General features: G+C 40.6%; 1 protein-coding gene across 1 annotated transcript in view; it reads right to left on the bottom strand.

The window, feature by feature from the left end:
* Positions 1–23140, bottom strand: part of SEL1L (SEL1L adaptor subunit of SYVN1 ubiquitin ligase) — a 37045-nt gene extending 13905 nt beyond the window's left edge. Inside the window, exons 1-14 of the mRNA XM_086462190.1 lie at positions 23068–23140; positions 15824–15861; positions 15259–15481; positions 11552–11719; positions 10853–10958; positions 8943–9105; positions 7055–7108; positions 6915–6974; positions 6216–6297; positions 5745–5899; positions 4936–4992; positions 3286–3354; positions 1918–1995; positions 145–207 (exon numbers count right to left, since the gene is read on the bottom strand). Of these exons, the coding sequence (XP_086318316.1) occupies positions 145–207; positions 1918–1995; positions 3286–3354; positions 4936–4992; positions 5745–5899; positions 6216–6297; positions 6915–6974; positions 7055–7108; positions 8943–9105; positions 10853–10958; positions 11552–11719; positions 15259–15481; positions 15824–15861; positions 23068–23140 (1389 nt within the window). The remainder of the gene's footprint in view (positions 1–144; positions 208–1917; positions 1996–3285; positions 3355–4935; positions 4993–5744; positions 5900–6215; positions 6298–6914; positions 6975–7054; positions 7109–8942; positions 9106–10852; positions 10959–11551; positions 11720–15258; positions 15482–15823; positions 15862–23067) is intronic.
* Positions 23141–25269: the final 2129 nt, after the last annotated feature.

Here is a 25269-nt window from a genome sequence, read left to right as displayed (position 1 = left end):
ACTACAGATTTCTTCACGGAGTTTTCAGTGTAACAGAAATCTTCACAATTAAGTCTTCTACAGTACTTCCCTCCAGAGAAAAAGTCTGCTGACAACAAGTTACACAATCATCTATGATTAGAAAGACAAGTGTCAAAACCTTACCACTGGAACACCTCTTCCGTAGAGGTAAGCCATTCCTAGTCCACTCTGTCCAACTGGATTACCCTGAAAACAGAGGAAAACACTTCTGCAAAGAAAGGCAAAACGTACAGCTATTTCTTTCAAATTTGGTATGTCTTTAACATCACTGAAACAAATAGTGCTTAAGATAGATTTGCTTTGTAACTTTGCCCCTAGTAAGGAATAGTTATTTAGGGAGAAAATAGCATCTTTGGTAACTTTTATTCGGTAACTACACAGGTGATTAACATGAACTGGTGCTGTTTAACACTCTTCTTGGTGACATGGACAGTGGGATTGAGTGCACCCTCAGCAAGTTTGCTGACTACATCAAGATGTGTGGTGTGGTCGCCACATAGGAGGGAAGGGAGGCCATCCAAAAGGACCGTGACAGGCTGGAGAGGTGGGCCCGTGCAAATCTCATGAAGTTCAACAAGGCCAAGTGCAAGGTGCTGCACTTGAGTCAGGGTGATCCCAAGCACAAAACAGGCTGGGCAGTGAACGGATTGAGAGCAGCCATTTGGAGAAGGACTTGAGGGTGCTGGTTGATGAAAAACTGAGTATGAGCCAGCAACGTACGCTCACAGCCCAGAAATCCCATCGCATTCTGGGCTGCATCAAAAGCAGTGTGGCCAGCAGGTTGAAGAAGGTGATTCTGCCCCTCTACTCTGCTCTGGTGAAACCCCATCTGCAGTGCTGTGTCCAGCTCTGAGGCCCTCTGCATAAGAAGGACATGGACATACCCGAGTGCATCCAGAGGAGGGCCACAAAGATGATCAGAAGGCTGGAGCACCTCCCCTGTGAGGACAGGCTGAGAAAGTTGGGGTTGTTCAGCCTGGAGAAGAGAAGGCTCCAGAAAGACCTTACAGCAGCCTTCCACTACTTAAAGGAGGCCTGCAGGAAAGTTGGGGAGGGACTCTTTATCAGGGAGTGCAGCAACAGGATGAGGGGTAATGGTTTCAGACTGAAAGAGGGGAGATTTAGGTTAGATATTAGGAAGAAACTCTTTACTGTGAGGGTGGTGAGGCACTGGAACAGGTTGCCCAGAGAAGCTGTGGCTGCCCCCTCCCTGGAAGTGTTCAAGGCCAGGCTGGATGGGGTTTGGAGCAACCTGGTCTAGTGGAAGGTGTCCCTGCCCATGGTAGGGGGGTTGGACTATATGATCTTTAAGGTCTCTTCCAACACAAACCATTCTGCAATTCTATGAAAAAGCTTTTAACACTAGTTATGAAGTCTACTGTGCACTTTCAAAATGTCATAGGAGATGGAGAACCCACATCCATAGAAAGGTGGGACATTAATAGCTTATTCATCTTTAGTTTTTTTCAAGTTTGAGATGTTCTGGATGCTACACAAGCTCCCAAAACAACTACAGGAATTCTGAGAATCTGTCTTAATTTAAGGGCAGACTGGTGGCTGTCCTGTGGGCTGCATTACTGACCATTGCTCCTGCAAAAGTATGCACTATGGTATTCCTTCAGTGCCAGGACAGGCAACAGGGGCACATCAGAAACCTTTGGTGATTGCAGGTAATTAGTAAATTGAGAGATCCTTACTCTAGTTGCAGAATGGAAGAACCATGAAGACAGTTATCTTGCAACAGTCCCTTCAAAACTTCATCTACTATGTTTCACACACTAAATATCTTTCCTGGAGGACTACTCATGCTTGTCTGTACAAATGCTACCATAAGGGATAGGTGCTCATCAACTTTTTAGTGCATATGCTGTATTTCTAGTTTACAGATAAACATACCATATCAGCAGCTTTCTTGAAATACTGAAGAGCTGTTTCATTGCTCTGAGGTACAACGTCACTTCCTTCTGAGTACATCTGAAGGAGAAAGGCATTACTGAAGAACAGCTGAAGAAGTCAGTTTAGCATGGAGATCAGGAAGCATCTTCACTTTGCAAATGAGGGTGTTTACTGTAGTATTAGACTATTCTATTGCATTACTAAATAATCATTAAAGAACCTGCCCAGAAGCAGAAAACACATCTCTCTGCTGTAAAATTCAGATTCAGGGGGTTTAACTTTCTAATGGAGCACGAACTGCCCATAAAATTCAAGTTTTCATGAAAATACCCTTCATTTTGAGTTCTGCTAGTGCGCAGTGAAGAACACACAATCAGGTAAAAACCTTGTGAGACCAGTGGAAGTCAAACTATACTGGCAGGTAAAATACTTCTTGAAAACAAAGTAAAAATTGGTTACTAAACCCTATTCATTTCAGCATTAGATACAAAAAAAACTCTCAAGCAGTAAATGAAGCAGGAACCTGCAGTTTCTCCTGTCAGGTGCCTTGACCAGCACATCATGCTATTTTTTCATGCTCTAAGGAAATGAATTTTGCATCTTCTACTGCAGCAACAGCCTGAGAAAAGATGAGCTAGAGCTGCTGCTTATTGCAGCCTAACCTTAGAGGGTACTCAAGTGAGTAGTAAGGATTTAGCTCTTCACAGGGTGAAGACAGCCTGCAACGCAGATCTCGGGCAAGTGACCTAAATACCTTTCTAAGCAGTAACACATTAACATCACCAATAACAGCATGTCAATCATGTTTTAGATTTAAAAAGGACTTAAATCTGAGAAAACTGATACAATGGCGCACCTTAGACAGACTCAGGCTTTGGTTCACAGTAGATTCAGACCTATTGGCAACTCTGACTCAGATGCCTCAGTTCTCTACAGAGAATAGGAATACAGATGTCTTTCCCCTTTCCTTCCTGAACTTCTTATTTCCCACTAAGCAATATTCTGAGAAGCTTAGCTTTCCCACACACACTGTATGGAAGGGCATAGCAGCCTACTCTGAGTTTTGAACTCCACCACAGAAAAAGGATGTTTAGGTATTTAACCATTTAATTAATTAAAAAAAAAAATCCAGTTCAAGTACTATTTGGAAGAAACAAAAGTTCCTAAAGTGAAGCAGGAAGTACAAAATTTAGACTAGACATAATAGACTACAACACTAATCCTGCAGGATAGTGCAAAACAGTAGCAAGACAGAAGTACTTAGAGATCCTAGCATTTAAGTTTTAGTCTGTCTGATATCAGAAAGTAGGAAATATTTGTTATTTTTCATTGAAATGCAGTCAATTTGCAAGAGCGTTCATATCTTACCTTTCCTAGAAAGGCCATGGCATGTGAATTGCCAGCATTGGCTGCTTGATTGAAGTACTCAAATGCTCGCTGTAGGGAAGAAAACAAGTATTTTAGCAACCGTGACTATGATTTGAGTATCTTTTCTTGCAGATGGAGCAGAGGAAAGTAGGTTGTTTGCCAAGTTACCAGGTTCTTCTGGGGATAACAGTTATCAATCCCACATAATCTGATACATGTAACAGGGTTCCCCACTTACATAATCAGGAATATTGAGCAGCAAACCCTCTCACAAAAATCACAGAATGTCAGGGGTTGGAAGAGACCTCGAAAGATCACCTAGTCCAACCCCCCTGCCAGAGTAGGACCACCTAGAGTAGATCACACAGAAACACGTCCAGGCAGGTTTTGAATGTCTCCAGAGAAGGAGACTCCACCACCTCTCTGGACAGCCTGTTCCAGTGCTCTGCCACCCGTCCAGTGAAAAAGTTTTTCCTTATGTTTACATGGAACCTCCTATGCTCCAGCTTGCACCCGCTGCCCCTTGTCCTATCACTGGCCATCACCGAGAAGAGACCGGCTCCATCCTCCTGACACTCACCCTTTACGTATTTATAAACATTCATAAGGTCACTCCTCAGTCTCCTCTTCTCCAAGCTAAAGAGACCCAGCTCCCTCAGCCTTTCATCCTAAGGGAGATGTTCCACCCCCTTAATCATCACTGTGGCTCTGCACTGGACTGTTTCCAGCAGTTCCCTGTCCTTCTTGAACTGAGGGGCCCAGAACTGGACACACTATTCCAGACGCGGTCTCAGCAGGGCAGAGAAGAGGGGGAGGAGAACCTCTCTCAACCTACTGACCATTCCAAAAAGCAGAGGGGAAGTAAAAAATACCACAACTGCTACTATGCACAAGCTACACAGGTAAATCTTACTTCCTTATTGTACCTCCAAATCCAGTTTAGAAGAGAAGAGATCCTATTGATTCCTATTACAGTTTTACACAGAGCTTGGTTATATTCATTCTGACCATTAGATATCAATTCTGAACACTTCCAGAGCAGTCATTTTAAGGTATTTCAAGTGTGATATCATTAAATAGTGTCTCATTGCTAGCAGAGTCTGAAATAATCCTCTAGACTGCACATCCTCACCTCTCCATTTTTTCCATACATTAAGAAGAGGTTAGCTATTTTAACTTCTGGAAGCAGTAGCTAGGTTGGTTTACCTCAGCAGTTGTTCTATTTTCTATGCACGCTTAATAACCTTAGTATTGAAAGTTGCACTGTTTTGTCTACAGAAGCAAAATATTCTTGCAAGCAACATCAACTAGACTATCATTGCTAATGCACACACAGTGCCTCAAAGATTCTACCACATGTACAAAAGCTTAGCCAGTTTCAACTACTATTTGATGAAAACCGGGTCTTTGTTTTTGACTTCCTCTTTTCCCACGATTAGCCTTAAACTAATTGTGTAAGAAAATCAGCATCATGTACAAGTCACAGAGATTAAATTTTATTGAATGAATTAAGTTTTATTGAACAAGACTATTGAAGTCACTAAATACCTTACAGTGGTACTTAAACGCTTTTGCTTTACTGTGGTCTCAGCTACACTTTCTCTCCCTCTCCCAACTGTAATATGCATCAGAGATATACAGAAAGGGTACCTGATGGTTTTGCTCTACTCCTCTTCCTCCGTGCAAGTGCAACTGTCCAAGGCCAACCTAAAAATAAAATTTATATTGCAAATAAGTCACTTTTCCCTAGGGACTTTCTTCTTCTAGTAATATGGATACCAGTGAGCTAATTACATGCACGAACACAGACCTCAGCACTTAAAGATGCCACAAAGTCTCAAGGCACAGATTTGCTTCAATAACTACAGTACAGTCCCATTTTTTTTCCACATTAGCCTAAGTGGAAATTTATCCTAGATAAGTCATGTGACTGTCCTAGATACAAAATAGTAATTATTCATTTGAATTCTGCCTACCTAATATTCTGAAGTCACATAGAACCAAGCTGAATTATGACAATTTGCCTAAATTAGCATCCTCTCCTCCTGCATTGTGTGTAGAAGAGGTCCAGCCTGTAGAAGTCATGTAAGAGCAGAAGCAGCAAGAAATCAAGGTCCCCTGTCAGGTCCAGTTCTTTTGATCAAGGATTCCTCCACAACATGTAAAGCTATCCTTAAACTAGTCTGGCTGGTTTTTAGTAAAAGCCAAGACGCATTTCCTCAGATAAAGTCATAGTGTTTTGGACTTAATTTTCCACAAAAATTTGCGTTTTCTGTCCAAGTTCTACCTTAAACACACTAAAATATAAGCCTCTTCTCATATAAATTAATCAGCAAATAGCAACCAGGTCGATTTAGGAGGAAGAGAAAACTAAAGCTCCAATGTCTTCTTGTATTTCGTAAAGCTGTTCCTGTAGTTCTTGAAAACCTCTGCATGCCATCAGGTGAACTGAATCTTACCTGTGCTTGTACATCTCCTTTCTCTGCTAAAAACTGATAATACTGAATCAAGTCTTCTTCTAGCATCCCACTTGCCATTCCCGGATTTTCTACTTCATCTGCTAAGCGAATCCGCTGAACCACTGTGCCACCAGTCAAAGAAATATCACTAGCAACTGGAAAATAGGCAAGATAAATTTTCAGTTTTGCTCAATACAAATATTACACTGCAACTTAGTAAAAACAGACCTCCACAGAGCTTCAAACTGTTACTCAGAGGGAATGAATTACTTTGGCACTCTGCAGGAATTAAATTTTAATAAACAGAGATAAAACGAGCTTATTATGATTCAGAGCCAAATAGATAACTTGTTTAATAGCAGGAATTCTCTATTTTTATACTATTAGTGTTGATAGTCCTATTATCTTCTAGGAGAATGATACAGAAATACATAGACAGTCAAGAACTTTAGCCTAGTAAAAAGTTTTTACCGTGATTAGCTACAAGTCTGTAGTGAGTGAGAGCAGATTCACAACTTTGAAGGACTCCTATTCCAGCCCAGTACCGGTAACCCTAGAAACAAAAATATAAAAATATGGGACTATCGGTTATTTGACAACATACTGCTTGCCAGGTTACAAACTTTTTTCACATTACTTGAGCAAGATTTGATGAGACAATACGTAAAACAAAGGCCACAAGACCATTGTGTCTGCATTAAAAGCAACTGCTACCATTAAAGGTTAAGTGTAGCCAATATACTTCAGATATTACTCAGGAGAAAGCAAATAAGCAGAATGATACTTATGGGTGAAAACCTAAAACCTTTTACTTAGACATGTTGCACTTCATTTATCTTAAATCTCACAATATTGATTTAAACAACATCTTCTGTAAAGATCTCTGGCTTTCACAGTTCTCATTAGCCTATAAAAATTAAACATCTGACACTTCTGCTTTAACTCAAGAGATGTAAACATGGTCCATCTAAATTCATAGTGGAATACAGCTTAAAACGAGCAGACCTTTCTTTAAATTACCAAGGAATAACAGTGGAAGATACTATTCCCCACCCAACACATGCATGATGGACTTGGACAGTGTATTCACATGAATGCAAATCTTACATTAAAAACTTAGGAATACAAAAATGTTCTTGCATGTGTAAAGTTATTAACTATCTTACTTACCAAGATCATATGGGCGATCAGATTTCCTCCTAAAGCTCCAAAAGTGTAATACACCAGGGCCTTAAAACAAAACCGTTGGTTATTCAACATCTGCATCCAAGATAAAATACAAAAGCACACACTGAAGATTTCTAAGTTACCTTAGCTTGACTAGAATTGACTCCTAGACCAGATGCATATAGAAATCCAAGAGCCTAGAAATAAAATAAAATTTGTCAGCACATCCTTTGAAAAATCCAGGATCTATTTTTCTGGAACACATACGTATAAAGTTGTCAAACAACTACTCAAAGCTGCAAAGAATATGCCAAGCTCTACCTTCATTTTGGTACCTCCTATATCTAGGCCCTTCCCTGTCCCTTTTAAAATATGAAGTTTCTAAGTTATTCAGTTGCCTAGGACACTAACATAAACATGTCTCACCACAATTCAGAACAGTGGTTCGAAGGCAAGGAGGAAACTATCACTCGCTGAACACCAAGTGTAGATCTAAAGGTCCTGAACAATAAAAGCATCCCAGTTTAAAGTGAAGATCAGCAGTATCTGTCAGGTTATTTATATATCTTATTTGTCTCTCACACCAGTGCAAACCACACATGAACCATAACCTTCTCTAGAAGAGTCTCACTGTTTGGTTTACTGTCTAACAGATCCAACGAATTTACTATTTTGCATCTGCTCTGCCATGGGTTAGCTGCATTTACAACTATAAATACAAGCAGTTAGAATGCACAGAGGTGTTTGGCTGAGGTTTTTTCAAAAGTTATTTTTATTCTTAAAATTTACATAATTACTGCTCTATCTCTAACATCTGTCACAGCTGTGCGGCTCAAAGAAACTAGTAGCACAGAAGATAACAGTATATACACAGAAAGGAGTCTATATTTCACAGTGTTCTAAGACTATTCCAGGCAATTCTGAAAGCACACCAGGAAAGAAAAAAAAAATAAATAAAATCATCACCTCATGCGGACAGTATTGAATTCTAGACCAAAAAAATTAAGGTCTTCATTGAGGTATAAAGTCTCCAGAGAAAACATGTTCTTGCTTTCTATGGTAAATCAGCACTCCAACATTAAACAGAACAGCAGGAGACTTGGTAGCCAAAAAGCTAAAAGAAACTGGATAATGCCTAAAGAAGCTGATGCTTCTGAAAAAAGAGAGACCTAAACAATAAGTACATGCAGATATTGAGACATTAAAATTGATAACATGCACGTTTTATGACATTACAATGTGAACAATTACATACGAGCAATTCTATAATGTTCAAAGGCACATGGACAAAGTGAGTCTCATTCCACTAAACAGCTTTCAAGATTCCTAGGAGTTTATAACTTCCTAGATTATAAATGTGTGTGTATCTACCTATCTCAAAGGTAAAACTGCAGATGAAAAGCCACAACATCCCACACAAACCAGAAGAAAAAAAAGCAACAGAGTTGCAGAGAAAATCTGTTGGCTGGAGTCATCTGTATCTACCCATTTTTTGACTTACACATCCAATCTACTCATACAACAGATAAGAAATTAAATGAAAAGACTACCACCATACTATACCACTGGTAGTTTAGTGCTGTTTTTTTAAACTGAAATAGAAGACCTGTTTCCATATGTTTACCTTGAGGGTGCAGATGCCATTTGTTACTGTACCCTCAGTAATGCTAGCAGCATGCAAAAGCCAGGTAAAGCAGAAGCATTTGGGGGACAATCTTTGAATCAAAGCAGGGCACTGGTGAAATTTAAAAAGGTAAAGGCAATGAGTAGTCAAGAGTAGGAAATGCTCAGACAAGCATTAATAAAATACATTTGCTGAATCGGAGCCTGATCCAAACATTTGACAAGTTTTCAAACAACTTAAAAAAAGCAGCACTTTGTCTGCTGTCTTTTTTAACCAGGCAACATATACCACTTACTGTTCTCATTCTATTCTGGATGCAAGAACAAACTATAAAAACACCTAAGTACAATCTATAAAACAATTTATAAACAGATAAAAACTTCCATAGAATCGAAGGACATACATACCATTTGTCCTTTAGGAGAACCTTCTTCTGTTAGTTTTTCAAATAGTTCTTTTGATGACTGGATGTTCTGCTTCAGGTAATCCCCAAACAACAAAGCATAAGACACTTTCTCCATTGCCTTGGTATGATTCATGTCAGCTGCTTTCAGAAGATATTGATATGCTCTTAAAAGAAAACAATTTCTTAGTCACCTTGAGGCAAAGAAGCAGATTCCATTCATAAACCTGAAGATTCTGGGGAGGTGTTTTGTTCCTCTATTTTAGCCTCTATTTTCTACAAGCGCATCTACCTACAGTCATTTGTTCCAGCTCCGAATCATCAATCTATGCAACAACTCATATGATGTACTAATTGACAAAGTGGATTTTAATGTTCACTCCATATGCAAAGCAGTATGCATTTCCTCCTCTGTAAGACATATGAGGAGTTTAAGGTCAAATGATCACATTATTGTAGCAACAATTTTAGGTCCTGTACTAGGTATCTAGCAGGACCACTACCATGACAGCGTCACATATCATGACAGGAAAAAAAAAGCCTAAAAAAGACTATGGAATCTCTTTGATTTATTTGTTGAGCACAAAGTCATTCCAATGAAAATACTAAGTGTTGGGTCCAAGACAATTACACACATGATCAATTTGGTGATGAAACAGTTATGCTAACAATGAGAAAGTTCTCCGGAAACTCCTTTTTATTTCAGCCTCAGAACTTACAGTGGTGCTCCAAAGTAATTTCACAGCAGCTGGTTTCACAGCAATTTAAAAATCTGTAACCTTAAACATTATAACACAGTACTGTCAAGCATGCGTCAGCTTGATTTCTCATGGACCTGTAATAGCATTCCAAGATTTTTCTTTACCTCTCCTAAAGAAAAAAGACAAACCTGAGAAAAGAAGGGAGAACAGGTAGAGGCACACCTGATTCCTCACATAATTTCATCTTCTAAGAAAGTGTAAGGTGCTCAAGAGAACTAAGATCTAATATTGTTTCACAATTCCTACACTATTTTACACAAAAGAATACTAGTCAGAGTCTACCAGATACTGTCTCCCTTTGTCTTTGCCAAGGTGTGACGGACAACATCTAGCTGTGCTTCAGTTTCCCTGATACATAAAGCAGAAATACATTCCCTTCTCTCCACGAAGAAGTTTAACATAGTAATAGTGCACGTAATAATCAGCAGCCTGACATCACCACTTACTAATGAAGTTGTCAACATGAGTACCAGGGAATTCTAAATTAACGTAAGTATGCTTAATTATAGTGGTAAGCTGACAACTATTTAATCAGTAATTGGATATATATGGAGTAGAAAGTAAACAGGCCAGAAAAAAAAAAAAAAAGTGATTTGTTCTTTTTGTATACAAGCATTACCCTTTCCTCATACAATGTTTATTATTAGAGTTTTAACAGTTTGTTGACGTTTAGTTTAGTACTACTTTTAGGGTGACTGAAGACATCAGAAAGCAGTAAAAAACCAGAGGAGGACAAGAAATGCTAATTTTTCCCAGTTAATCTCTGAAGCTGAATGAGAACCAGACTAAAAAAAAAAAATATTATTGAAAAAGGACAATTCTCTTGTACCATGTTCTCCGCTTTCTTCTGGTGGAAAAATTGTGGCTATAGAACTGCAGCACCATCTTGCATTAAGTCAATGTCTTGATGACATCCACTCTTCAGAAACTAATCTTATATATACAATTTTTAGTGTATTCAAAGGAAAGCAGGCATAAATTTGTTCTTCTAAATACCCTGAAATTACTGTATTTTCAGTCCTATCACTGCATAGTTTGGTGCTAAGTCCAATAAAGTGCAAGTCCCAGGGCAACTCGTTTAGGTCATTTTTCAGTTAATCCAGAGCACCCAGTCATGTCATCCTTCTCTTGTGAGGGTGGAGGTTAGACTTACTCTTTCTTCTGAGCCTTTTTACTACTTTCATTAAGGATTTTCATTCCAGTCTGATAAACATCCTCAGCTTCTTGCATCTGCCTTCTCTTATTAGACTGCTCTTCAGCTAAAAAAAGAAAAGAGTACATTAAGAGCTCCAATTACACAGTTCAAGACTATTCTCTCAAAATTCCTATTGATTCTAAAGGGAAAATACAGCCAGAAATATGTTTCTGAAGACCAATGAACAACCCAAGTGATTACAAAAAGCTGTCTAAAGGAGGCATTGGATATCTCCGTAGACAGTTTCTTCTCATGTACGAGTTTGCTGTTAAAATATTCTCTTCATTGCTCCAAAGCAAACTGTGCAAGAAAGGTTCCTTCTTCAGGAGGACATTTCCCAGAGAAGTGCTGCCTTTGTGCAACAAATCAGTGAGTATAGCGGGAAACACCATCAAACCCCTATACTCCTACAGCCTCAGAAACTAAGAGTTTTATAGGTACTTGCACTGCAAGATTTCCCAAACAGCTTTTGGAAGTGGCATTTGCATTATAGTCTTTTCCATAATGAGAACTTTCCCTTTGTAATTACTTGTATATCACAGTATAAAGTGGCCATTAATATATGACAGGGACTTCCAGACCCTGAAATAAAGGTCATTAAGAAGACTAGCTTAAGAAAGCGTTCCTTGGACAAGAACAAGACATCAGGTTACTTACTTTCACAGAAGCCCCACTTTTGATCTTTCTTGTAATCATAGGTTGTTGCACACCAAAGCCTGCCATCTTCCCTCCCATCTGCAGTGCATTCTGCATACTCCTTCTCCATAAATAAAAAGGGGAAGTGGCAAGGTTCACCATCTGCAGTGCCTCCAATAGCTGTCAAAACTGAAAATACATACTCAGGAATTAGACTGCTTTCCTGTATTCCACAAATTGAAGTAATCTACTACATACAGCAAAGCACACCACTGTCGGCTTTAATTTCAATGAACTGCATTTAATCAAGCTTTATAAATTAGAAGTTTTACTGAAAAGCCTGACAAAGCAATTCTTTTTCTAAATAGCACTCAAAAAAATATTTTTAATTAGGAAATGAAACAGAAGGTGTGTGGTTTGTTATATTGCTTAGTTCTAAGCAAAGAAAATATTTTCATTTAGACTGGAGAAGGCAAACCTTAGTTAGCTTTTATTGCCTACCAAAATAAACAGCCCTTCCTTTCACTTTCTCTTCTCTGCACTCCCTTCCTCATGCAAAATACTACCCTTGAAGTGCATTCCAGTTCGTATATTCATTTTAGTCCCAAGGTTAGATGCAGTCATGAGAACCACTCACATCACCAAATGTGATACTGAACCTACTTGAGTATCAGCAGGGAGTACACTTAGAACATACAATTGTAAGACGACACTTAAATGAAATCACTACAAGTCTAGTAATTTTCTATTGTTGCATATACTTATACTGAAAACTTTATTTCACTTTGCCAATTTTTTTTTAGTTGCATTCAAAATCACTTTGAACAGCATGATTTATCATCTCTCATGCACTAGTTTCTGATTCCAATATTACAGTATTTTTAAATAAAATGAATCTTCTACAAAGACTAAGAATTATCTTCATTTTTTGAAAATGAAATTATTTCAATTAGCCTTTTATAAAGGCTTTTCTCTGTCACTAAGATAAATCCGGCACTTGGGTTCAGCTTCATCTGAAGACATCTGCAAAGTCATGCAACTGAGTATGTCAATTACACGCTGTTTTTTCAAGTTAAATTTCTAATTCTTGTGGTTATAGAGAAAGCTAGTTCTTTTTTCTATGGTCTACAGTTGTAAGGCCTAGAGACTCACACTAATTAAAAAATTTCATGTTGATTTTTTGAAGCATAAGAAAGTCTGCAGGATTAGTTAGCTGTACAAATTGCTCTTCATAATTTCTTTCCTTGGCAGATGTTCCACCACACCACTCCAAGTTAATTACCCCATAACATACAAGGAAAAATGTTATTTTCAGAAATTGCCTTCAAAAATAATGTGTCCAGATGCAATTAGCCTGGAATAATTTTAGATGTCTGTTAACCACAGAGTAATGCACAAACTCATGCAAAGGGTACATATAACTACAACTGATGGGACCTCTTATCACTGTCGTTTCCACAAACTCCAGGACCAGGATATTATCACTACTTGAGAACTTGAAGTTTTACTTTTCTCCTGTATTGAAACCAATTGGACACGAACCATTTACAAAGTGCTCTGTATGAGAGTTAGCTGTACACTACAGTTATTAAATTATTCTGCCCTAGTCCTCCCCCTTGCCTTTTTTTAATTCTAAATTCAACCATATGACATTTTTCCCCCTAGATAGTAACAAACACTAACCCCTAAAACAACACAGCAATGCAATCACTGGATAAAATGCTCTCTCCAGTTATTTTATCATGTACTTAAGGAATGATAAATACAAACTGAAGCAAATAATTTACTCAGATGATAAATTACTTTTTGTCAAACTGAGTGTGCAAGTAGCAATCTACCTGTTTTACTACAGATGAATAAAGTATGTGGTATTTTTATCATTATATTTTGTCCTTATTTACTTACATCTCATCTCTTACTTGAGGAAACCCAAATATAGATTACTTATAAATATTGGTTACGTTAGCATAAGATTCCCTCAAATAGGAAAACAAACACAGCAGTAATTACCAGCTCTGTATAAACTCATGAGCATTTTTCAGCAATAACTGTTAGTATGGATCTTGGTCGTTACAAAAAAACATACAACACAAGACAAATAACTAAAAATATCTAAATAACAAAAAACCACAATTTTCTTTCTATGCAAGACCTCCGCACTAATCAGAAGAGAGCAGGGACAGGTTAGAATGGTTAGAAGGTTAAAAGCCTTAGTAGTACTACTTCTAAATTACTGAAAACTAACTTTGCTTCTGCTCAATATCCTGAAAAATACACATGGAATCTTGAAGAATATTTTTTTTCCATGCAATCTCATGACTATACATACGCAGGAGACAAACTGTATTCAGAAAAAGCTTTAGTCTCCCTTAATGCAGTGCTGTCACCAGTACCTCAATTCAAGAGATGTATCATCTATACCTGAGGTAGATTTTTGTCCTGCTTAGGCAAAAAGTTTGCCAGTAAAGCTGTCCTTTAGCAGGTTTTTCCCTGCCAGAATACAAATACTTTTCCTTCAGAATTGCTTTTCAGATAAAACCAGTAATCCTTCCATCCGCATTGCTTATTTACTTCGTAAAAGGTTCCAAAAACTGTGCAAGACTTAAATTTATGTTTTTTTGAAAGTCACTTGCAGTACTTTGACATGTGTAGTTAAAAAACTTAGTTGCCAGAGCACAAGCCATGTGGTTAGATTAAAAAGTACCTTAAAGTTTACTTTTGAGATAGACTGCACTGACTAAATGTGGTGCTTAGCTCACTGTTTTGTGGCAGCAAGCTGTTCAGTGGATTTTATACACCTTTTTCCTGTACAACACCACACCTATTGACAACAATACTTAATCCTATTACTGAGTTTTTACAAACCATATACTAGTTCTGCATTAATAAGGAAGAGCTTGTAAGTAAACATTGAAAGTTAGTATGTAACAGACCTCATTTCATAACTCCTTTCTTTTGACATTCGAATCTGAGTTGAAAAGATAGACAAATACCAATATTACCATGTAACTGTATTTTTTCAGTAAAGTTGAAGATTTACTTTTTATGGACAAACAAAAAGTCTTTGCTGCATTGGCTAGGGTACTCAACTGCGCCATCTGGTTATCACCCACTACTAACTGCAAGTCAAAAAACCTTTTAAATTTATTTTTTTATTATTAGTAGAAGAGAAATACTAGAATTTCCTGGGAATTTAGGCACAAGAACATAAGGTTTTACCTATATTTAAAAACCTACTGAAGTTTACACGCAATTTAGATGTTGCCCTAATGGTGTCCTAGGAAGCTTGTCTTTGCATCACAATTTGTTCCTCCTCTGTCAACTGACTCTCCAGGCAAACAGCCAGCAGGCTGAAACACTGATGCAACCTCTCCTTCTACGGCTGGTATACGTACACACAGCACTGTACGCGTACGTGAGTCCTATTTGAAGAAATCTGGGCTTTCTCCATTTGATAGTTAAAGCTTTTCAACATGATGGAAACAAGAATTATGGAAAACCCTTTCAAATGCATCTAAAAACAACCACTCAGATTTCAATCACAATCTATTTGAAAACTTTTTGATGTTACTTTCCAATGGGAAAGGCAGCAATTATCATTCCATTCCAGAAAGGTTAACATGCTACTTATTTCATATGTTCAAAATTCCTATTTGTGTTCATCCACGCGCCAAAGTTACTCAGATACATCTTTCTTGGCACTTGTTCAAAAGTCTGTGAACAGTTACCTGGACTCTGTATTTCTGCTTCTTCCAAATCCTTATTTAATAGATTTGACACTTCTAGAGAGTTCAACTCTTCCAGCGAATTCTCTTTTTCCTCCTCTTGACTGTGAAAGTTCTCTTCATCCTCCGATTGAGAGTCTGATTTCCCTGATTCAAGGAAGATCTGACCTGCTACCACTCGAGTGCCTGTGGAATGGTCCTTTACCTGGTCCTCTGCAGATAAAGTCTGAAGGAAAGCAGCCACATAATTTAGAAGATTAGAAACTGAACAGCAGCAGCTGGCAAGAAACCCACTACTTTTTAAAAATATGACATATTAACATACTACAGTAGCATCAAAAGTAAGTTGAGCTACCTCTATCAGCTTTCATTGACTCTATCCCTTTCAGTTCTTTGAAAAAAAAATTTCCACGAGATATAACACAACATGAATTCTTCTGATGCGCAGAAGAAATTAATGAGACAGCAAGAGCTACAGAACAGCTTAAAACAGGAATAAGTTCTGAATTTCAGAGCTTTGCTCTCACTACCCAACAAAAACAGAATGACTAGAAACTTATTTCCTCACCTTTGACTCCAGTGATTCATCTTGATTTCCCTCTTCATCTAGAAGAGATGTTATAAGTCAGTAAAAGGCTTTCTCATGAGTAATTTTCTCATAAACAAAAATAAATTTAGCTATAACATTGTACTATGGTTCTGAAATATTCTAGTGTACTAAGTTGACTAATGCACTTCAAGACCTTGTTAGTGTCATCAGGAAGAATCAAATGTTTCAAAGATGATCCTCCTCTTCCTTAAATTATGCCAACACAACTGTGTGCCCAATACTGGAAGAAAGTGTGGATTTTTTTTTCTTTAAAACCCCAATCAATCGTCTAGACTACTACACAGTCTGAATTGTTCTAGTCCAACTAAACTACCTAAAAAGGAACGCACCAAGGGCCTATGGAACCTAAGGTTTTCAGTCACCAAATCAGTCTTAGTATAAATAGCTTCAGTGGCAACTAGAAAGTTACATTAATACCACCTGACTTAAAATTAAACATTGTTCTTTATAGAACGCCAATTCATTTTGCCTGACCAGCATATTCAAACCTTTATACAGAGGCCTCTCTTCAGAGCTGTGAGAAATTAGTTTGTCCTTAAGTTACTGTTCAAGAGGTGCAAGCCTTGTTTAACTCTTATCTTTCTTATCTGAACGGGCTATGACATGATATTTAATTAGGAAGATTGGAAAGAAAAGAACTGGTAAAAAAGAGAAGCTATTAGACAGAGACCTAAAGGAACAGAAGTGAAAAGGAGAGAGAAGATAATCAGGAAAGTTTACTTACAACAGTTTTATCATTGTTTTGCAGAATTGTGTCTCTTATTTTCTTTGTTCCTGTAACTTAAACAGGCTACTCGCTGTGCTTTAAACAACTTGGTTTGTACTATCATCTCAACTGAAAGCCTCTAAAATTACCACAGCCAAAATGTGACTGTTCCCAGTCATCAATATCTGATACCATCTCACTGGTAAACACATTTGAAAGCAGATGCTACAGGCCTCCCTCTCTCAGGTACCCAACTCATGTAAACCAAAATAAAAGCTCAAAATACAAACAGATGACTAAGTAAAGCTGCCACATTTAGAAATCCCCCCCTTCTAAGACTCTGGGGCGTGTAATGCCCTATAGCAGTGGTAAGGCATTGAGAGCCTGGAGACCTGCACTGTGACTAGAAAAGATACCTAAACTGATAGAAGTGTACGTACGTGAGACACACCATTTAGTATGTTATGGTTAGCTACTGAAGACTACTTGCACAAATACTGAACGCCAACGAAAGTCTCCAGAAGTTTGTAAAACTCTGCTGACTTTCTGTAAGCGTTTGGCAGCAAACAAAACCTGCATATTTTCATCCTCATGCAAGTAAAGTGTCTTTTTACCTGCTCTAGGCAAACCTGCTTTAGCAGAGGGGTTGGACTACATGATCTCCAGGGGTCTCCGCCAACCCCTACCATTCTGTGTCTTACCAGAGATAAATCACCTCTGAAGTGACAAACTACAAACATGACACTATCAATTCACGTTTTGAAGACTATTACTGTAACAGAGCAACCATGGGTATTTGCAATGAAAGGGCTAATCTTGGAAGCCAGATTCCAGAAAGTGATTTCCACATTGTTATTTGAAGTATAACCTTTGATTAGAACAAGTAAGTAAAAGAATGATAAAAATTTAAGCTGTAACAGCATAATAAAAGCCAAGAAAAAAATGCTAAGACTTATAAGTGAAGCTGCAAAACAAAGGTGATAGTTTGACAGTGCAACTGAGACAGTCTGTTGAGCATGCTAAAGAGAATGTAGAGCTCAAGAAGTTTGCTTCCAGCAGACACTGGATTAAAAAGGGTCTAGAATAGTCAGAGTGGGTAAGGAGCTGTACCCTACAGGTCCAAAAATGAAAGCATTTAGAGCCCTTCAGAAAAAATAGCGGAGACAGCGAAGAGCACTCCAGATGAAACAGACCCTGGAAGCAGCAACCAAGACAGCATGAGAACAACCAACAGTTTGCAAAAAACACCAGAAGAGGCATAAGGAAAAAACAAGGCTAGCTGCATTTTCGGCAGAGACCACAGCACTTATCAGCTTGAGAAATTTAACAGGTAAGGCTGATTGTGGTAAATTGTAAGAAGTTCTACCACTGAACTTCAACACTTCAGATCACCACGTAACAGCTGGGTTTTGCATACGTACTTTTACTGTATTTATTTAGGATACTTGCTGGTACTTGCTATTTTGAAACTATGAGACAAATTTGCATTTACCATTTTCCCCACAAATTACATTCTACTATCCTAAATAATTTTGATCGAAGATCAAATGCCACCCCTGCAACTTCAAAACTCCAGAGCTTGTCAAGAGATTAAGACATACTTCTGGATCAGGAGAAAACTAAGACAGGGTTAACATACCCAGTAGCTTGTATGCTGCTATTAATATATACGAAGCACTTGCACAGTACCTGTTACTGCAGTAACAAACACCATGTTATTTTTAACAGCTATACCAGCTAGGGTGCATGTTTTTGTCTGCTCAAAATCAGCCTATATGCCTTAACAGCACTAGACCATTCTAGTTTTGGTGAAGGCTTTACTAACTGATTTCAATTTGTGGAAGGCTGACTTTACAAGAAGATACCACACGAGGTCAAATATAAACAAGGTATACTATCTATGCACACGTATCAAAGAACAATTTTATTATTACTTCATACGCGAAGGAAAAGGTTTACTAAACTGAAAGGCAAGAGACATCCGAGCAACATAAGGCAGAGCTCATTAAATGTTTGCTCTTCTTACTTGAAAATAAATAAACTTATTTCATTTCTATTGCATCATTTAAATTTTCTCTGAAGGAACCAGCTTTGTTATTAAGAAGTTGTACTTGAGTAATTGTTTTCAAAACAGTGGTTCCAAAACAGTACTAAAGCAACAACAAAATATTAATTTAACTGTTCTTAGCTCTGGGACTTCTAAGTTAGGCAGCTGAGGTTACAGTGATGACCAACAATGTGACTACAACAGGGCTTACAGCCTTGTTATTTCACAGAACTGCTGACTAATATGCAGTCGCTACTCATAGAAGAGTGTCTACTTCTAAGAAACAGTTAAGAAAACTATTCTGAAAGTGTTAATGAAAGATCTGTGGAAGGTCACAGTTTGACCTAAGAACAGCTTATTAGTCAAGGCTCAACTACTGAACAAAGTCACAGATGTTTTGTTTGTGCACCTGCTTCAGAGATTGAAGCTGATAGTTTAGTTTGTTTTTCCACAGTTAAATTAAAAAAAGTAACTGACTATTTTTTTTAAATTTAGGTCTGTTACCAAGGCTGCCTAATTCTACAAACCTCTTCTGAAAAGGCCAATTGGAAATTAATCCTATAACTGGTTAAAAAAATTAGGGAGATGCAATAATTTAAAAGGAAAAAGTAGACAAAAATACTTGGTGGCTGAAACGAGGAGCTGATGATATCGCACAGAATGCTTCACTGGCAAACAGTGCTGAGCCGTAGACACTGCTGGGTGTTCTCATGCCCAGCTAGGATTCCAGGACTTCATAGAGCTAAACACTTGTTTCAACCATCCACCACTTCTTATCTAATTAAAATCAACTTTAAAATGTATTCATTCTTCCTCAATTAGAAAGACCAGTGTTCAATCAGACTCTTTAAATATAGCAAAAGATCCTACCATTTTGTGAGAACTACCATTTGCAAGAGAGCACTGTGGAGAGAGGGGTAGAAAAGCAAGAAGAGCTATGCAGCATGATTCAGCAAGAATGCCATTAGCTTGAGGGAGTCAAACAGTTCCAAAGTTTTGCTGTATTAGAAGAACAAATCAACTGACAGCCTATAAAGTTAAAGGACTGCTACTATCAGACAAGAAATACTATTAGTTTCAACGTTAGAATGGTCATCCACCTTTGGTAAATAGCCAAAAATTCAGTGCAAGCAGTTGGCAACCTCCCCAAGCTCTGATGAGTGCCCTAACTGATCACTGCAGTCAGCTGCCTTCTGGCTTTTGCCAAGCTCTTCAAGCTTCAAACACTATCACAACAAAGCAACTAGTAAGAGTTTGCATGCTCTAGAGCAGTGATCTCTAAAGCGGGGTGTGCACATCCCAGGGGGTGCAGGAAGAAAATACTTTTTGTACTGTTAATGAATAAAGCTTTTCTCAATACAGTATTTCACCTTTATCTCACTTCTTCATTTCTGTTTTCCATGCATGTTTTATGATGTACACAATATAAAAAAATACATGTTCATACTACTGTACTAACATAAGTTAAACACTGAAGACGCATGCTCAAAAATTCTTTTAGTGAGAGGGGTACATGAACAAAAAAGGTTTGGCAATGACTGCTTCAGAGCATCCATCAGAGATTTTCTGTGGTATTTTTAGTTATTTCTTTCAATGTTCTTTTTGTACAAGTGACTAGTTAAACTGAAAGAGAATACAAACCCTGCTTATCCTGTTCTTGCAGGAAAAAAGGAAATCTTAAGAAAAAAGTTACCTCAGATTGCTTCTCATCAATTTTTGAACTGTTAAATTCAGCACGGAAAGATTCCATAACACAGATGCTACTCCTATTATGTGAACCTCTAAAACATGCAGTGAGTTAAGCAAAATCTTTTAAGTGGCATCTATTCAGCAAGACTAGTTTCAAAGTATCCTTGGCAGCAAGTAAGTTGTTCCCAGCTACAATCTGTGCAGTGTATTCATTTTAGTGCAACTACAAGATTAAGATATAGGTCAACCCTCACCCTGAATACAAATCTCTTTTCCAGTCTCTTTGCTGTTGCTGGCTACTATTTACAAAACTTACTCTCCAGCAGTTCCTGTGTAGGAACTGAGATTTCCTATCAGGCAATAAGGCAACAAGTTTTGGGACTGTTTTTCACTTAGATAAGTAAAATCAGAAGGGTCAAGGAAAGCCATCGAGCTCTGTCTTTTGAGAGAACAAGGTGTAGAAGCCTCCTACAAGTATACAGCTGTGCTCATGTGTCCTACCAGTTAATGAGATAGTATGAAAGCCTCTGCCTGTCACTGAAGTTAGCCATGGAAGGTACAGGATAGTCAGAGAGGCAGAAGGAGAGAATTTCTACTGCTTAGTCTGTGAACAAGGGGAAAAACCCCGCAAGAATCAAATAATATCGGCAATCAGAAAAAAAATAGATTTTTTTTTTAACATTCTTAATGAATGATGAACAGGAGAAGCAGATCATCGTCACTGCTGTGATAAGCAGAGATAGCCAGATTTGGCTGGAACACAGAGTTACCAATTTTTAGCTGCTTTTGACAATTCCCCATGGACTCCTTAATACTCTTTCAACTTCTTCATAATCTATACTAAAATTGTATCTTTAAAAAGATATTGCCTATTTCTTTAGGCCTGAGTTCCCTTGCATTCACCTCAAGTTCTCCATAAATTGATTTAAGCAAAGTTTATGACTATAGAGTTGCTATAGTTAAAAGACCGACTCCTAAAAAAATCCTCATTAAAAACAACTTCTGAAGTCAGGAAGTGTAATACTTGAACCATTTTGACTCATCCTTCTTAAAACACCTCCCTTCAATGTACTCGCATTCCAGAGGACTGTTTCCAGACCAGACATTAGGAATGAACAAGCATTCAAGAAAGCGTTTACCACAGCGTCTAGGCTTGCAGCAGACTCTAGTAGAGAAAGTGGTACTGCTACTGTAGAAAATCAAAACATCAATGAAGCAATGACAACTTACTTTCTTTCAGAATGATTCTTGACAAAAATAGGGGCAAGAAAGGTCTTCCTGTTACAATCTGCTGCCAAAAGCTGGACTCTGAAGACCCTCTCCTAATTAATTCTTGGTAACAATGAACAATTTCACCTCACAGTAGCAATTTAAGTTTGGCAACAGCTCCTAATCCTTCATGTACTGTACCATGTGCCTTCTTGAGCCTACTAATCATAACAGTTCAATTGTCTCTAAACGTGTGGTTTTTAAAGGCTGAATTAAGCTATCCCAACTGCATATTCACGAACACAACTTTGTGACAGTGGAAAAGCAGTCAAGACAGCAGAGTTACATGCCAGCACAGCCACAGATGCACACTCAAACAGCCCTTAATTTTGTCACCCGAATTCCACGTACACAACAGATAGGTCATGTGACAAACAGTCTCACCTCACCTTAAACTTTTTTCTTTATATACAATGTCAGTGAGAACACACCATTCAAAGTCTGGGTACACCTCACTGGCTTCCCAGAACTTGTATGTATCTTTTCTACTCCTTGGGAAGTGCCCTGCTGGCTTATCACATTACCTACAAAGCTCATATAGCTGTGCTTGATATCTAGTCCGAACTACAGTAATATAACTTCAAATTTCAGCTTCCTACTGCATACATGAAAACGAACCCCAAACCACAGAACTCACCTCTAGAGCAAATGTTAAGTTACTTTACTGAAATATCACTGACAGCCTAAAAGCACATGCCCAGTAGCACTGGATAAGGCTGCCTGTTAAAGGAGCGCTTTTGGGCTTTAGAGACACTATATAAATAAATGCATTGCACATTCCCCTCCCCACGGTGGAAAGAAGGGTGTGGGATGTTGAAACCCCAGGAAGGGAAATAGAGGACAACCTATGAGAACCACACAAACCCAAGCTGCATAACAAGAAAAGCAGCAGAAAAAAAGTATTATAGCAACATAATGCAGGCCCTAGAAATGCTCTATGTATATCTGCATGAAGAAACTGTACTGATAACGCTGATATCAGCATCATCAGCTCCTCATCAAGAAAATGCGCAGTAGGGAGGAAAAAGATGTTTTATTTCAGTTTCGAGCAGAGCCAGCATTACAAAGCAGGCTCTTAACGAGCTCTTTAAAGGCAGGAGCCAGACCACACAACGAATTCCCCCCTCCCAGGCCTACCGAGCAGCTCCCGGTGAGGCAAGGCCAGCAGGCGCAGGGGGAGCAAGGGGCCGCGGCCCCCGGGCCAGCCCGACTCCGTTACCCGTCCACTCGGGGCCACTCAGCTGACAGCAGCCCGGCTCCCTCCCCTCCCCTCTGCCGCTTCAGCGCCCCGGCGAGGACGGAACTGCCCCCGCGCACCCTAAAACTCCAGTCCCCTCCCCCGTTGCCACCCCCTCCGCGCCGTGGCCGCCAGGACCCCACACACACCTCGGCGCCCGTACCCCCCCACCCCCGCGGTAGGTCGGGGGGGCGCGAGGCCGCCACAGAGCTCAGGCCCAGCGCGGCGCGGAGAGGCGGAACCCCGGTACTAACCGGCCGCGGCCAGTCCTCCGGCCCACAGCGCCGCGAGGCACAGCACCAGCCCGAGCCGCGCCCGCCGCCCCATCCCGCCGGGCTCCTCAGGGGCCGCCGCCGCCGCCGCCGCCGCCGAGAGGCCCCGCGTCCGGCTCCCTCGCCCCGCCCACCGCCCCACCGCCACCAATCCGATGCCCGCGCTGACGACCAACTACCGACTGCTGGCAGCAGCCCACGCAACCCCCCGGAGAACGGCTCGCTCTACATGGCCCGCTCCGATTGGCTCCGGGGAGGCACGGCTCGTCCGTCACTCTTCTTATTGACCAATGGCATAGCAAAAAGAGAGCACGTGACCCAGGGAGCGCCGTGTACGCGACCCGCCCTTCCGAAATGACAGCTTCTATTGGCTCACGCGCCCGCTCCTACGACACCCACCGTGCCTTGCGAGGGCTATGGCGCAGCCGTGACCCGCGGCGAGGCAGGGACTACGTCACCCACAACCCCCTGCGCCAAACTGCGCACGGAGCTGGGGGCGGGGGGGGCTGTGCCGCCCGCTGGCCGGGCCGAGAGGTGCCAGGGCCGGCAGCCACCCTGGGCCGGCAGCCACCCTGGGCCGCCCGCAGCTCCGCGCTCGGCCCGAGCCGGGCGCTGGGCCCTAGGCCCTGGCCGCGGCGGTGCCGCGCCTTCCCGTGGGCAGCTCGGAGTCCGGCTGGGGAGGGGAGCGGGGCGGCAGCCGCCTGCCGCGGGACCGTCCCGCAGGCGCCGTTGGGGGGGTGGGAGTAGGCGGCCTCTCCGTGGCCGTTTGTAGCGGTCGGAAGGGCAGGGCGGGGGAGCGGGGCCGTGGGGGCGGCGGGGGCCGGGTCGCGCAGGCGTGTGGCGGCGTCTCCAGAAGCGCGGCGTTACCGTGCCGTGGGGGTGTTGTGAGGGGCCGGGCGGGAGTAGCGGAGAGGCGAGGGGGAAAAGCGCTGGCGTCGAGGAGTGGGCAGGCAGAGGCTGACTATGCCGGCAAACCTTCCTCTCCCCCGGGGGTCCTTGGGCCCGCTGGGCCGGCCGCAGGGTTTGTGACTTGGAGCGGGGCTGAAGTCAGGGTCGTAGTTCCAGCCTCTCTTCCAGGGCACGTGGAAAGGGAAGTTGGGCATTTAGCTTAGTTTACTCAGTTCTTGGTTTTCTCACAACACTTTCATTCTCCATCATTAGGTTTCTACGTCAACCTCCCCCACCCCCCCCCTCCTCCCGGAAGACTGAAGGCTGTAGGGTTTATGACTTCAGTTTGCAACAAGGAGCCCTATTTCAGACAGCAGAATTCCAGGCAACTGAACACACTTTCTTGATTAGGTGTATGGGAAGCAACAGTAAATTAAGTATCTGTCTAAGCCAGCACAGCTGTAGCACATGAAGCACAAAGGGTGTAATTAGTTGAACTTTTATCTTCAGAAAGGTGTCAGCTCCGGGAAGGGATTGAGAACTGCGGGGCACAACTGTTAGGTTGTCATAGGAATCCCATCTTTCCTTTGGTCAATTAAAAAGTAACAACAAATGAGGAAGGGAGGCAGCTTCCCAACCTGTGCTGGACTGAAACACACAAATGCTGCATTGACGTGTGGAAAAAACAACTTTACAACCTGAAAGGTTATAAAGTAGGTATGTTTATTGCGCGCAGATGCATGGGGGATCGCTCCACCACAAACATGCATGCCCGTCGTGGCCGCTTGTCCAGTATTTATGCAATTAAACCACTACATATTCCAGAGATGCCTATACATATTCATGATTTATCCCCGAAAAGGCAGTTCCTTCTGGTCACTGCATTTCCATAATCTCCGCCTTGGACCCCTCCTTGATGCGCTTGCACAGTCCCTCCAGGTGGTCGTGAACAGGGGTCTTCAGGGATGAAGGCCGTAGGTCTTCCTTGCTGTGTACTTTTCACCTCTCCCCTGAAGTCTTTAATTTGGCTGAACTTGCAGTCCCAGACTGGTTTCGGCCTGGTCTGTCCTTGAGTGCACATCTGGCTACCTTCCTTTTGTTATTGTTTGAAGATGGATGTTAGCTAGCCCTCGTTAGCCCTTATCTCCTCCTGCCTTTGACACCTTTGAACCATGAATTACATCCTTGGTTTTGTCTTTTCTGCTTCTTTCTCTAGCATTCCAGGCCTCCTTCTCAGGCCGTTTGCAGGGGTTAGTAATTAATTGCCTACTTGCATGCATGTTAGTTCCGGGAAAG

The sequence above is a fragment of the Leptosomus discolor genome, chromosome 3 (assembly GCF_034619465.1).
Source record: "Leptosomus discolor isolate bLepDis1 chromosome 3, bLepDis1.hap2, whole genome shotgun sequence".
Lineage (NCBI taxonomy): Eukaryota > Metazoa > Chordata > Aves > Leptosomiformes > Leptosomidae > Leptosomus > Leptosomus discolor.
The sequence above is the reverse complement of the archived record's forward strand: the minus strand, read 5'-3'. Positions and strand labels throughout refer to the sequence as shown.